The sequence below is a fragment of the Cygnus olor genome, chromosome 3 (assembly GCF_009769625.2).
Source record: "Cygnus olor isolate bCygOlo1 chromosome 3, bCygOlo1.pri.v2, whole genome shotgun sequence".
NCBI lineage: Eukaryota > Metazoa > Chordata > Aves > Anseriformes > Anatidae > Cygnus > Cygnus olor.
The window spans coordinates 91,911,410-91,926,654 of record NC_049171.1 but is presented as its reverse complement, the minus strand read 5'-3'; the positions used below and the strand labels follow the sequence as shown (position 1 = coordinate 91,926,654).

Below are 15,245 nucleotides of genomic sequence, written 5' to 3'. Positions count from 1 at the left end.
AATGAATGCACTTAGCAGACAGAACATAGGTACTTGTAAGCTTCCAGCTGCAAAATAAGTGCATTTTTTTTGACTACACAAACATTTTTTTGCAATACAGTCATAAAAAAAAAAGTGATGCTTCCAGTTATTGTTTCATTTGAAAACAACAAAAAAAAGCCACGAACAACAACAACGAACCAAAATACATATAATGCTCTGCTAGAAAAAAAGAAACAAATCCACAAAACCAAATCATACTTGATCAGGAAATATCTCCCCTGAACACTACAGTATTAAAACCAAACGCTAGCAAAAAAAAAAAAAAAAAAAGCTACTACAATGCATCAAAATCCAAAATCAAATGTCACTTGATGTTCTCCATACTATTTATTATAAAATCTGCAAATGCTTCAATCATTTACTGTCTGCTTCCATCACTTCCAAATTAGAATCAGTCTCTGACCTTGCCATTCATTTGATTTACTCAGCTTCAACTATTTCCATTTGACTCTTATTTATGCATCTTTGCTAATTTGATTTAATGTTCCAATTGTCATTCAAAATGTTAATTCCAATATGCCTTATTATTTATGCACTTTGAGGCCTTATGTGATGAGCGACTGATAATCAGTGTGCTTAGATTTGTTGCTGTTCTTACATTTTTATATTTTGCAAAAGCTAAATACAGAAGCAAGGCCACTACCCATATTGCTCCATCCAGGTGAAATCTGTTCTGCTTCATTAGAAGACAGGGATAGCACACAGTATACAAAAGGAACACCACTGCCCACGCTAGCTTACCCTTGCAACACAATCACTCTGGGAAGGCTGTCCTGTCATCTTAAATTAAAGGGGATACTAGGACTGAAGTGGTATTTACCTATGCTGAAATCAAGGCTTGCAGAAAGACTGAAGAGGAAACAGTCAGAGATTCTCTGTTTCTAGCCAACATAGAGAGCAGTTAAAAAGAAAAAAAAAAGAAAAAAGAGGGAGCTCTTCAGACTTTCAGATAACTTTCTCAAGCTCTGGTAGGACTACCTACTATGCTGGATTAGGGGTTTGCTCTACCTCCTCCTGTACTTTTGTGCCTTTTTATTACAGCATTATTCCATATCTTTCAGGTTTTTCTTCCTAGTTTTCTCCATCTCACATGTTTCCCTTCAGGGTCCCCCATACACCCACACAAAACCAAGGAATTACTTTGACTGACTGCTATTATGCAGATTACTCCTGCTGTGGGCTATCTCGTCTATTTGGTTTGGAAGCTCCTTGCAGCAGAGACTCTCACTACTCTGTATCATGCCTTGCAGAAATGCTCTTGTTTTGATCACTCCTCTGGCACTAGTGCTACAGGCATGATTAATAAGGTATCTGCCTATACGCATACAGGGGAATGCTAAGACTCTCTTAGAACACTAACAGTTTTAGCTTGCAGAACACTGGAAAGGTACAGTTACATCTGTGAAATTTCTAGCACCGCAATACTGTGTAACAAATAGCAGCCAGACTTACTTTGCTCTCTTGGCCATTTCATTGCCATCCCAGCGTGGGCTGTAAGGGTAATTCTTCTGAGCCTGGGAGTACAGCTGTCCACTGTTAGTGAAATGGTAGACTGACTGAAACGTTAGGGTTGGCTGGTCTCGAGGAAAGTACAGGGGAAGGTCAACTGAAATTAAAAAAAAAAAAAAAAAGTAGTAAAGTATACCATTGTGGGTTTTTTTTCCTTTTTTTTTTCAGGTAATATATCATTCTTTTCTACTGATTCAAAGGCGATAGGAAAGGAGCAATTGATGATTACTTCTAACACACTTCTGTATTTCTTAACAATAATGAGTCCATCGTATTGCTTAATCAATACAATTGTGTAAAATATTGTAAAAAAAAAATTGCTTAGCTAGTGTATTTCTATGTTAATCATAACACTTACACCATGATATTGTTCCAGAAAAAAAAGCAGTACTTTCCTTTATAGTGAAATTTTCCCTTTCAAAAATACAGAAAATAAATTCTGATTATGCTTTCCATTCAATAAACAAATTTCTCTTTATCAGCTCAGCTGTAGCCAATTCATTTTAGTGCCCTCATGGACACCAAAAGCATCATAATTCTCATTTTTAAAGTGGTTAAGTGATTTGATAAATGATATAGGAAGGTTCAGTCACGAGTTAGAATAAATCTCAATTTGCAGTCATCTGTTAGACAAAAAACCCCCACAAAACCAAAAACACACTGCAAAGTCATTAATACCAAAAATACCTCACTAAAAATAAAAATCAGAACCTCTTAGTTCCCTTTGCTTCACTGTCTCATGATCAGCTAGCTCTGGCAGAACAATAAAATAGTCTGTAATAGTTAATAATATGGTCAGAAATGTTTCTTTAGCTTAACTTCTGCATTGCTAGATATGTACTTAAGATTTTCTTGGTCTACTTTTAATTTCAGGAGGTTTCAGAAACCTGTAATTAAAGTGAGTTATCGAGAGACTGAAATAATTTATATTAGAGGTCTAATTTAACACCAAAATTAAGAGAAGAATGTGCATTTTTAAAGGTATATAGACTTGCTTTGCAAAGCACCTCTGATTGTACTCTTATCCTCCCCACTGCAATCCTTCAAGTCAACAGGATGAAAGAATATTCCAATGGAACAGTAATTCCCTGTAAATCTACAGTTGTTTTTCCTATTTGGCATAGCGATGAGTTAAATAAATTAATAATGTTATAATTCATGCAAATAAGCCTGGTTACTCAGTTTTCTCTATTTGTCACTTCACAGTCCTGCTTAAAGAGAAGGGAAGAACCCTGAGTTAATAAGTAGGTTGCAACAACCCAAGTAGGAACAAAAAAAGGTGTCAAAAATCCCTGTAAACAACAGATTTTAAGAAAGAGAAAGGAACATTACAGGACTGAACTCATCCACATCCACAACAAGATCTCCTCTCCAGTGCATTTGGTAATTCATTACATTTTCTCCTCCTAAATATATCATGGAACAGAGATCCCAGCACTTCTTTTGAAATTGCTGCTCATGGATTGAGATATCAGTGTAAGAAAGATTTCTTTTCCTTTTTTTTTTTTTTTTTTTTTTAAATTCCATGCTATCATCTTACTAGTTTCTTCATTTTTCTAATCATGTCTGAATATTTGGATGTGCATCAGCAAAACCAGAACTCCCTTTCCCCTAGATTTCCGTCCAAGCTGACAAGTAAATACGTTCGTAGTAATGAAGTACACGAAAGTGAATGTGATCTCCCAGCTGTAGTCTCAAAATAAAACAAATCACTAAAGATCACAGTGTTTGCTCAGTTCGTGACCTGGTGTCTGACCTACACGTGATAACTCCCCAAGTGATTCAGCTCACACAGCAGCTTCCAGCAGACACTTAAATGGTAATGACATGGGCAGAGCTCTGCTAATTTGAGGGCAGATCGCTGATGTAACAAAGGTTAGGCTCCACGATTGCTTTGTCAAATTCCTCTTTGTAACATGATTATTAAGTAGTATCACTGAAAAACATTGGCATATCGAGGCCATCTACCAGAAGGCAAGCTGTCTCCTCCACTCACAGATGGGATGTGCATGCCTCAGAGTCTCAAGGACTTCACTGCAGAAAGAAATATGAAGCAAGGCTCTCTGTTTCCACATGATAAATATACTTCTTTAGCTCGGAGTGCTTAAACTCTGTACCTCCAGTGCATCTTCTCTTTCTTAAGCATCAGCTCCTTAAAGGAAAACTACTCTGTATATTGGTGTGTTTTATTCCTGTGTAAAAGGAATAACAATATTCAGTAACACACTCGAGTAATAATTTAAGCCTTATAGTTAATCTTTTTTTTTTTTTACTTGAAAATTTCTGAATTCATTGTCTTTCCCCTGAGAGCTTCTGTCTCCATGAAGGGGGACAAGTAGCAGCATTTTTGTCCCTGTTAATTAAAATATAAGGTTTGCACTTAAGAGAAAGCATCTAACATTAGAAACACTGTTTAAATGGATAATCAAGACATCGATGCTATTAGTTTCTTTGCTTCCATTTGTTATGACAAGCCTTTCATTTTTACAAATATTTTTTCAACAACGGTATCACCAAAATACAGAAGAAAACATTTTATTCTTTTATCAACCAAAAGCTGTATAGGAATTTTCAGGACTCAACTACATCATAAGCTGTTAAATCATATAATCAAATTAGAATTAAAACTGTGCATCCCACATTTGGCCAACAGCAGTATTATTCTGAACTGCAAGGAGAGTTTTGAATAATTTGATCTGCCTTTGATTTCTAAAACTGCTGTTCACCTAAAATTGCCAAACTCCCATTTTTCTAACCCAAGTGTTTCTTTAATACAAGGTGTGTGCTGAGTTCAGACCAAGCAAAAAAACCTGTCACCAATTTTGGAACACAACCACACCTAAAAGACGAGTAAACAGGAAATAGCCTTGAGCTGTAAAGCATTATACATATCTCAAGGTAGCCAGCTGTTATTTCAGAAGTAGGAAATAAAGGCAAGAACTTACTTCTAGCACAGTGGATGCAAGTGCATTGACATTGCAAGTGTACAAAATGCTTGGATTTGGTGTTGGTTTACTAATACATGAAAAATAAGCAAATACCATTAATAATCAACGCTAGCAAGGTGCATTGAAGATGAAAGGTCAAATTCTACACATAGTCACAATTACATTTTTATGAGGTGGCACAGACTGATAAAGTTTCTTTTTATCTGGCTGCATATGCAATCTGACTCCACATCTGTGCATTAACAAAAACTAAGATCTGTCTCCATGTGATACGTACGGTGGCACAGGTAAGCGTTACCATAATCACATCCCAGGCAACGTTCAGACTTTATCATGAAAAACGCATCACAGTTGAAAACAACACACCACTTTTGTAAATCCACACCTGAGCTACGAAAACTATAAAAGCATGCTTTGGTTTGGCATGGTAGTTACTTAAGACCTTAAGAACTACAAAAACGTATTCATCATGAATACAAGTACTATTTCCAAATAACAGCTGACTCACAAAGTACCCTGGTGATATGTCTGCAGAAAATAAGCAGATGACTCATGTCTGTAAATTCCTGAAAGTACCAATAGACCCTTTGCTTAGTCATCTTTTGCTTGGATGCTGGGTTCATGAGCTTTGTAAACTATAATGAGGGATCTAGCTCTTAGTAGGACTCTCTTTTTTTCCTCTCTTCTAAACAGTGCAAATTATCTCTCTAAAAATAACTTCATCTACGTAAGTGAGTCACTTCAACTAGCAAGCTTACACAAGTCATGCAGTTAGGCAGTAATATTTGGTTATGAAGGTAAAAATCTTGCTGTCAAACTCAGTTTTAAAATGAAAATTATGTCAGAGGAAGTCCCATTTACCCCTTCTCTCACAGAAATAGAAACATTTCCTTTGGAAAATGTAAACAATTATCTCATTCAGGAAAGTAAAGCTTTCTAATTCAGTTTCATGCTCAAAGTAATTTAATCATCATGATTTCTTACTTTGGCTTTCCTAAGCATCACGTTATTAATATAAGAGGAGCTCAAAGAAGCAGGCTGGGGAAAGAAGCCAATACTATAGCAAAACACTTACTTTCTCCTTTGTTACAATTTACGGACCATTTTTTAAGAGTCAAGTTTTAGAGATCCATAGTGCCAGGAAAATCACATCTTTATGAAAGCTCTACATGAGGGCTGTTTTGGGTAATTAAGCATTGAGTAAATTCTTCAGTGATTGAACCCTAATTTTCCCACACAGTTCATAAGAAAGCAAAAGAACAAGGATTTGCTTGTTGAGAATGAGTCATGTTGTAAAGAAACTTAATTACAGTTTATAAATAGTTGAAGTTGCTCTCTTTTTGAAACAGAAGAAACTATCGAGAGAACGAAGACAAATTTGCTCATCTTAGAATTCAGTGCATACGTATATTCAAAACAGAGTTATCTTAAAGTCAAAATCCTGATTCATTAATAGCTGAAAACCTGTGCAAGGAATCAGTAAGGTTTAACTGTTCATTTTCTTAAAGACCAATCATATGGAGATCTGGAACAGGTTACCTAGTTTGTTAAGCTTTTGTCAACAATGACAGGGTTGATTGAGATGGATTTATTAACTCTAAAGTAATGTTTTTAGCATCATATTTTATGGCTTTTTAAACAGCACAGGAAATGTGGAAGGGATGTGTTGGCTAAAGAATACTCCAGTGCTGCTATAGAGTTTCTGAAGGAAAAATGCTCAGAAAAAAAAAGGCAGCTTTATCAGTGTTCCCCTCCCTCCCTTTAAGTACTGGAGAGAATAGAAGGAAAAACAAATTCATGCTTGAAATGCATGCTGACCATACAAATATTTCAAAGTATTCAGATGGCAACATTCACAGGCAATTTCCCATATACAGTTCCCCTGTTCTACAGAAGCTGTTTGCCCACCCTTTGTGAGACAATGGGTAAAATCCAGACATTTGTTTTCACAGAAGTCAACATTTACTCTGGATGTTACGTACTATTTTAATGCCTGGATGATCTTGCAGTGGTTATCTTACTAACCTTCTGGCTGCTTGAATCTGCTGCAGTTTATTGCACCTGTAATTTGTTTTACACCCATAAACAATGGCTGATCTGGATATTTTACTGCCAAGCTTTCTAATTCTACAAGCTCTCGTTGCCTGCACAACCTTAATTCAATCTATGCTTGCTTTAGGAGACAGCCTTCAAATACTGGACAACACAGTATTCTTTCCAATTCAGTTCCTAGGCCAGCCAGAATGCACCAAACTCGATTCTGTTTTCCATCCCACTGGACAGGTTTTACCCCCGTACACAATATTGAAGCCTTGCTCTTAATGAATGTGTTCATCTCTTCATTAGTTTTTCCATGCAATGATTCTAATCCCCATAAGATGACAGCTATGTAAAACAGTTTAAAAAAAAAAAATTGCTTCACAGCATCTTTGTGAGCTGAGAGGCTATTTAACAATTCCAGATGGGGAATGAAGGAACTAAGAAAGGATGGCCAGTGTGCCCACTGACTGCTGAGTGCCAACGTGTGGCACCCAAACTTCTGAGACTTCCTAACAGTTCATACCTCATACAGCCAAACACAACCCTTTCTGACTGCCATAGCAGGTACATCAGAATAAACCATTAGTGGACACGTGAGAAGTTTTAAATGATTTCACCAGAAAAACAAGAAGGGTACAGGAAAGATGTGCTAAAACCAAATCTCCAGAGAACCCTGAACAGTCACAACCTGATACTCCCCGTTCTCTTCCTGAAATCCCCTGACTCACTCCTTATCATCCAACTTCGGCCAGAAACTGCCTCTGCATTCAAGTATTTCTGATGAAATCAGTCATGAAAACAGGAAATACATATCCCAGGCTCCAGAATTATCTCTGGATAGTACATATTCATCATCGTTTTGCTTGTTCTTTTTTCGGTTCACTGAATTTCAACATCCTCTCTGCTAGCCCAGAACTCTGCTTGCCCAGCTCATGATGCTAAGCACTTGTGGATTTGAAGGAAGGGCCTCAACCTGAGAAGTTCCTTGAACTCACACCTCTCCAGTTTTTATGCGGTGTTAATGTGGATGAGACCCACATAAATTTACAATGCAACTTGTTGGTAACACAGATACCACGCTATATAATAATGCTCTTGACACATCTATCAAGCTCTGTGTTAAAAAGATTTTGGCTGGTGGATTTTCTGACATGGCTTCTCCTATGGAAAAGCTGTTCTGGACAGCCTGTACGCTGGGTGAAAAATCTTCCATCTAACTTCAAGGGAGAACAGCTATCTCCATTTTTTTAACACAGAAATTCCAGTACAGGAAGCCTTATAGGAATCATACTGGTCACTGTACCTATGGACTAACCTGAATAAGTTCAGCCACAAGCATTCTGGGGACCGTAGTGGCTTAGCACAGATCTCTGCAGCGGCAGATTTCAGGCTACTTTGCCTAGTAAATCTTTCCTCGACTCTTTCAAGCTGAAGGCCTTTAGCCTACATTCTACTGGCAAAAAAAAAAAATATTAAAAATTAAAGGGTCAATTTGGCTCAAAATACACACAATTACAAAATACCACAGCTATCCTGCTTTGGTGCATAATGATGTAGCCTTACAAGAATGAGAATAAGGATGACAAATAACATAACAATGCTATTAGGTTAACAGAGCACAGTCATACAAGTTTGATTCTGTTAATAGATGAAAGCAAACATCCTTCCTGGAGAAAAATAGGTTCTTTGCAGGAAAATGCTGTTTTGAAAGCAACATTTCAAAATTTCAAGTGTAAAATGAAAAGCTGTTTGTGGAATTTTAGCTGAGACACTTAGGGCACTTTGGTGTGTTGATAATCACAGCTGTTTTCAAAATAATTAAGTCTGCCATCGCTATGCGAAACATCCTCACCGTCAGCAAAGTGAACGCTTATAGAGTAAATAAGATGACTTACATACAAAATGCTTCCAAATATGTAAATACTATGAAAAAAAAGTGACAACATTTTTTCCTTAGCTGCATCGGTTATATATTAACTGAATGCACTTTAGTAAAAAAAAAAAAAAAAGGAAGATAAACATTGGAATGTGACAGGTTGTTTGTGGTAATGGAGCAAAGGCAATATCTGGAATTATAACAATTTTGGTGAGTATATGAAATTGACAGCTCCTTCTTTTGTACTGGGAAATGGATCTGGCAACAGAACAGCTCACTAAGGAGCCAGTCCTGCAACAGCATTTGTATAATGATTGATCCTCGTAACTCCACAAAATTTCCTGACCCTGACAAGTCAGCACAATATTCAGGAATGGGAAGGAAGTTAGGACCCCAGTGAGACGTTTAGAAGTTAACATTATTAGCTAGTCATTTGGAAGAATTCAGCTGGGATAAGGAAGGAGGAAAAATGCTGAGGAACCTTTTCCTGAGAACTGTTTTAATGTGTTACCTCCAGAACCCAAGGCTGTTACTGTAAGTGCTGGCAAATACCCAGTTTGCAATTACTTTGGTTATGATCATTGTGACATCAAGGAATGCTTAAAGGAATATAATTTTCTTTTTTTCTATATTTTTTTTCTAGTTGGATGGGAATGACTTTCAGCTATTATCAGTCTGGGTGAGATTCGAAATAAGAATTGGTGCTTTTTTCAAAATTTTTGCACCATCAGTATGTCCCATCCCCTAATGTGTCTTATAATAACATAACATCTTTTACAGAAATAGCCATCTTCAGAGTCGAAAACACAGAAGTCATTATTTCTAACTCCACTGCTCTTAGATAGCTCTTCAGTCTTTCTGAATAATGGAGACAATGACTTGTGATGGATTAAACTGTTCTGACACATTACAGAGAGTAGATTTGTTTACTTTGTGAATTTATACAAATCTGAAATAAATGTATCATTTACATTTTTTTTAAATGAAGTACAAAACCCTTTCTTATTTAAAGAGGACTGCCTAACGTTGCTGTATCTATCTTGTGGTTCTCACTGCATTGATAATGGGAACTACAATATAGAACTACAATATAGACAAGGCACCAATGGCAACCAGATTTCTTTTTATGATTACTATTGTTTCTATTTTCTTTTGATATAGACAGATGATATGGTTGTAAGAATATGTCACGTCTTTGTCATAACCAGTATCTGCTTTTTAAAGTGCCCCATCCTTCATTCAAAAATAGTATTTTAAAAAAATGTGACCTTCAGTTGTTTAAATACCTTAAGTTTCAGTGTCCTACAAACAAGGCTATCAAATTCTTTGTTTAGTCTTACAGAGGAACTAAGTAACAGATCAAAGCAAGAGATTCTTCAAACAGTTCTCAGTTACATTTTTAGACCATGAAAAAGTGATGTAACAACCTGAAAACTGCTTTTTAATGTCCTCTCTCTTTGGAGTGTCACCTCTCACCTCAACTGAATACTCTTGGACTTTAACAGCAAGACTGGACTACCTGCTAAAAATATCCCATGGAATATCTCATAATCCTATTCTGAGCCCAAATAAATGGCACAGTGGCCTCACAGGTCTTTTCCTTCTCTAATTCCAGTAACCATGATTACTTTAATTAAGACAGAGGCTTTTTATTTTTACCTCGTTAGCTTCAGCCAGTGACATCTATTTTGCTTTATTTTTACTTAAAATTCTCAAAGATCTTCATTCCCTCCCCTTCCGTTTTTATTTCCTTTTATTGTTTCTGCCGTAACAGTTTCTATAGTAACTTCTCCAAGTGGTGATGAGATTGATGCTACTAAAAGCTGCCTCTCCTCTATGTGAATTGCATGAAGATTATACTTTAAATACAGTTGCAGTTGCTATCAGTGTAAAAAGCAATCTGTGGCCTTCTCTTGGCCCTTTTCTTCCTATTCCAGGCTGGTGGAATATAGCGTGTTACTGTTGGAGAAAAGGCGAAAACGTTTCTTCTTTTTTCACAGTAGAGACATGATGCTAAATGCTGAGAAGTTCTACATTACTTTCCAACAGGGCATGAAGACTTTATGACTATTTTTACCAGAAAAGCAGCTGTGCAAAAACATTGGCTTCCCTCGCTAATACTTTATGAAGCTTACAAGGCTTGCAAATAAGTTCTTTTTCCTGTTTTCAATGCTGCCTGGGATTTGAAAGGAAACTGATTTATTTCATTCTCATTTGTGATCAGCGTGGTGCTATCCTGCAGGCCAAGAGTAACCTTTGCTGACACACTCACTGTCCTCTTCTTTCAAACTTAGCTCCATTCAGTCTTAGACCTTTCAAATCAGATCTGTTTAACCTGCCCAGCTTAAGTGTCTTCCTATTCCAGTCCAGAAACTTCTGTCAACTCGAGCCTGCATAGCCAATCTTCAATTTTATCTTCAGAACTTTAGTTCTGTGGATGACAGCAAATGTATTATACAAGGTCTAGCTCTACAATAAAACATTTGAATACATAATTCCATTGCCAATGTGAAACCCAATTTGGTTTTCTAAAGGCTACAAAATAAGAATTGTTTTATTTCTAGAAATTTTACACCTCTAAAAATTCCATGGTGTTCTCTAGCACCTTGTTTTTTTCTCTGACAGCATTGCCTACTACTAAACCCATGGAAGATCCCTGTGAAACCCACGCTGATCCTCTCCTATTTGTTTTCTACTTGCTACTATGAGCAATTTTCAGTTTCCTATATCTCACCCCTTTAATGCAGTTCTCACCTTAGAGAAAAATTTCCTCTCTGAATGTGTATATCGGAATGTGTAGAAACAAGACATAGGCATGGAGTAAGAAGAAAAATTACCAAGATCTGTACTCAAGTCCCAGCTCTGTCAATGACTTTTTGTGACCTAATTACTTTTTTTCCCAAAATTGAGTGTATAAAAGAGGATTATATCACTTCCCTATCTCAGGTATCTCTTGTAAGACTTTATTAGTTGTCTGCCACATACTTAGATATGTAGTAGTACTCTAGATAGATCTACTAGATAAGAAAAAGCAATATTTCACTTTTTAGAACAATGCAATTTGAAAGAATTTATTACAAAACCTTTCAGTCCATTTGTTAAAGTACTTGCAGTTCCTGGAAAAACATCAATTAGTGCCTATAGCAATACATTACTGTTTGAAAGGTATGTCAGATATATGTGTTTCTCAGAAATTAAAAAGATACTATCCACAGCAAAGTGACATTTAAAAATACTTTTGCACTCCACCCATGTAACAGGCCAGCATAAAATACCTGTACAACCCAATTTAGTTGTTTCCTGTTTGCTTCTGTCATACCAATTTATGAAACATCCTTTTGACCACTTTTCCTTTTTTTTTTTTTTTAGCAGATTTTAAAATATGAACCTAAAACTAATTTATAGTGATTACAAAATGAATACAGAAAAACAGGGAAAGAAGAAAAGACCACCTCTGTTTTCAGGTTAACTTGCTTTGATTATGAATACCCAAATACAAAAATGCTCGTTCAGCTCATGCAAAAGTAAATACCCCAGATGGAATCAAAGGAACATGATGTTTAGAGTACTCTTAATGACAAACATTAAATTATCAGCTTTCAATAAAAATTTCAAACTAAAACTAGTTGGCAGTGCCCTGTAGAAAAAAAAAAAAAAAAGGAAAAAAATGATCAGCAAAAGGTTAATTAATTTACCAAATGCTGCAACGCAGCTCTGGGATTAGCCCCTGACTATGCCTAGTTAAGTGTAGAACTGTGTGCTCGTGACTCGGGATACTTTTCCATCACACTGCCCAATCCACAGCTCTGCAGGGGATCTGCAACTTTCTTTGAATTCAGTTAAGTGATACACACCTCACTACACAGAGAACGTCACAGAATGCTTTATTTTGTTGGCAAACAATGTACAAAGTTCTGAAGAGACCCTCCCTCTGCTTAGGGAGTATTTTGCTGTAGACAGAATGATGCGCTCAGGAACTTTCAAGACCAGATTCAAAGAAATACTGTTATTCACTAGAAGCACTGAGAGTCACAGGAAAAAATTGTCTCATGAGAGACACGTAGCGAACAGACAAAAAATTACTCTCAAGCATAACATTAGAATGGCTTTTGACTTCTAACCAGCCAGGTTTGCATCACTGGGACTTCATTAATCTTCAGTTTCTCATTTAAGAAAGAAATGAAATCCCTATGATCTTTGCAGACTTTTGACTTTTTTTTTTTTTGATCAGTATTGAATTTCTCTTACTGACTCCTGAAACGTTTATTTTGTTATGCTTGACATCTCTGCTGAGCCATCTTGCTTTCCTGAAACTACCAGATGTTACTCCATTTCCCTGTATCTTATTTGTCATGTTCTCTCTTTTTTCCTTCTCCCTAAGTTTTCACAGAGTCATTTTTTCACCTATGGAACAATGAGAAGAATATAATAAAAGCACTATATAGTAAGCACTTCAATTACATAAAAGCTCACAAAGCCATCAAAACATGTAGAAGCTGTTTAATGAAATATTCCACTCAACACTTGCTCCTTCCTCAGAAAACAGCTGGGGCAAACAACAGTTTATTTTCCCATACCTTTTCTTGAAGAGGCTTCTCTTTCACAATCAGACTAACTTCCCTGAAGAAGCAGAGCCAATGCAATCTTTATTCCCTCCACGGATTACTTTTCCTGAATTTTAAGTATTAATTGTGATCACTGCCATGCACTGATATTGATGAAGAGGAGCAACTCTTACAGACTATCTTCCTTTCAGCTTCCGAAAGCTATGTGAGCAAGTCTTACATGACAGAAAAAAAGAAAAAAAAATAATTCTCAGGAACTACCAAACCCACTCAAATGATTATTCATACTCTAGCAGCACACAGGAGTCATTGAGCACGTTCCAACTGCATTAAACACTATATCAAAACAACAAACACTAGCTACTTTTACATTTAACATTTGTATTATTGTAGTGATATTTACATTTACCAAGACCTGTAAGTCCTACACAACGAGAGGGCTCTAAGGCCAAAACTACAAGCAGATTTAGAGGAATGTTTACAGGGAACAGTCTTCGGTTCTGGGTTTCAAATTGCTCAGATAAACAAGTATTTCTTAAACATTTTTATTATCTCAGTGACTGTGGAGTTACTGTGTCAGGCATGTGATTTTTCAAATAAGAATCTGCATAAGCGATTTCAAAAAGAACAGTAAGATCTTAGATGAAAGAAAATACTTTTGCCATGTCACATAAGCTCTCCTAAACCCTCATAGCAAACAGTAAGTGATCAGAAACACGCTCATTTAGGAAACATCTTCCATTTAAGACTTTATCAAACCTCCTTACTAGCCATTTACTACCACGAAATCTAACTGGTTTATTTAAACAGCTGCTGGAGGAATAGATGAAGGGGCTGATGAATGCTCACTAGCCCTGTTCTGTTGACTATCCAGGAGAGGGACCATCTTGTTTAAAGGGCAGTATCATCTTAAACTACACCAGCTGCCTGAAAAATTAACACTTATCTAAATTCTAAGGATTATTGTTGCTCTACTGAGTGATTAAAATGGTATCTGAAGCCTACTGAGTTATTTCTGCTTGGAGAGGGAACTGATAGAATAAATTACTTACTTCTTCAATGCAATTTTGTGTATTTACAGGGAGTGGGCATACATTCCTCTTTCTCTGAACACTACTGGCATAAACTGCACTTTCTTTGCAGTGTACTATAAACCTGTCTTGCAGCTACTAGCACTCTTTCCCAATGTTTTTTTTCCTCTCCCAAGCTCCATTTCACAATGATGGCTACCAAAAATTCTTCCTCTTCATTCTTCAATCTGCCTCCTGTTTACTTTCTTAGGCTGTGGACAGATATGCTAATCCAAATCCAAAGAAAGCTTATGTGAGGAAACCCCAATTATTTAGCTCGGCCCACCATATAAGCTGAGCCCATTTTGTCTCAACTGCACTGGCACAAGCTGCTCTGCTGACACACGTCTGCAGATAGCAAAAACCAACCAGGAATGCATCAGAAGCTGGCACTGATGACTTCTCCCAAAACAGCGAATACAGAACAGGGTGTCTGTCCACAGCCTGATACTCACAGTACAACCTTCCATAACCCAATTAATGCTCCAGGCCTTAAGATGGCTTCTCCCTCCCTAGAGAAAATCCTCATTCCAGCTGAGATGCTCCCTATTTCTGTTGTATTCTCTGAGAGAGGTCACTGCAGAAGTGCACAGACAGCTACGAGGGTGTACAAAACACTACTTCAGTTAGCACTCTCATGGCAAGAAAGCTTCTTAATTAGACTTTTACCTTTCATTTGACCAGCTTTGTGAACCTAACAGGTCACTGGTATTACCCAGTACAGAAGCTGCAATCCTTTAAAGTTAGCCAAGATCAGTGGCAGCAAGTGTTCCCACCAACTTCAGCTAGGTCTGAGGTCGCATATGAACTTAAGATACAAACACTGGCAGTTTCCAACATTCTCCATCCCCCAACATATTGCTCAAAGAAACAAAAACTATTTAGTTTAATATCTGTACTTTTCAAGACATCTTAAACAAATAACCACTAAGACAAGAAGTTTCATTTGCTATTGCAATTGTTTCAACTTCTGTCAATGCTTTTTGTGCCGATAACCTAAAAATCTCATAAGATAAAAATAAATCTTTGAAAAGTCTACATACATATTGGTTTGGCGTCTTACTCTTGTGTCCATACCAATAAGACTCCTTAATTAAGCACAGATGTGACTTGCATTTAGATACAGTATAAATACGCAGAATGGATGCAGGAATATGTATGAAGAAATATCTACCTCCAGAAACTAATCATAGCT

The 15,245-nt window shown here is 36.7% G+C and overlaps 1 protein-coding gene and 1 long non-coding RNA gene across 8 annotated transcripts in view; one reads left to right on the top strand and one right to left on the bottom strand.

The window, feature by feature from the left end:
• Positions 1 to 15,245, bottom strand: part of BABAM2 (BRISC and BRCA1 A complex member 2) — a 170,001-nt gene that overhangs the window by 20,844 nt on the left and 133,912 nt on the right. For all 7 annotated transcript variants that reach the window (XM_040551411.1, XM_040551412.1, XM_040551415.1 and 4 more), the window contains one exon: positions 1,495 to 1,648. In XM_040551411.1, coding sequence (XP_040407345.1) covers positions 1,495 to 1,648 — 154 coding nt within the window. The remainder of the gene's footprint in view (positions 1 to 1,494; positions 1,649 to 15,245) is intronic.
• On the top strand, positions 8,731 to 9,322 carry LOC121067226. The gene is made up of 2 exons (XR_005818187.1): positions 8,731 to 8,949; positions 9,059 to 9,322. It is a non-coding gene; the product is annotated as an uncharacterized LOC121067226 (long non-coding RNA).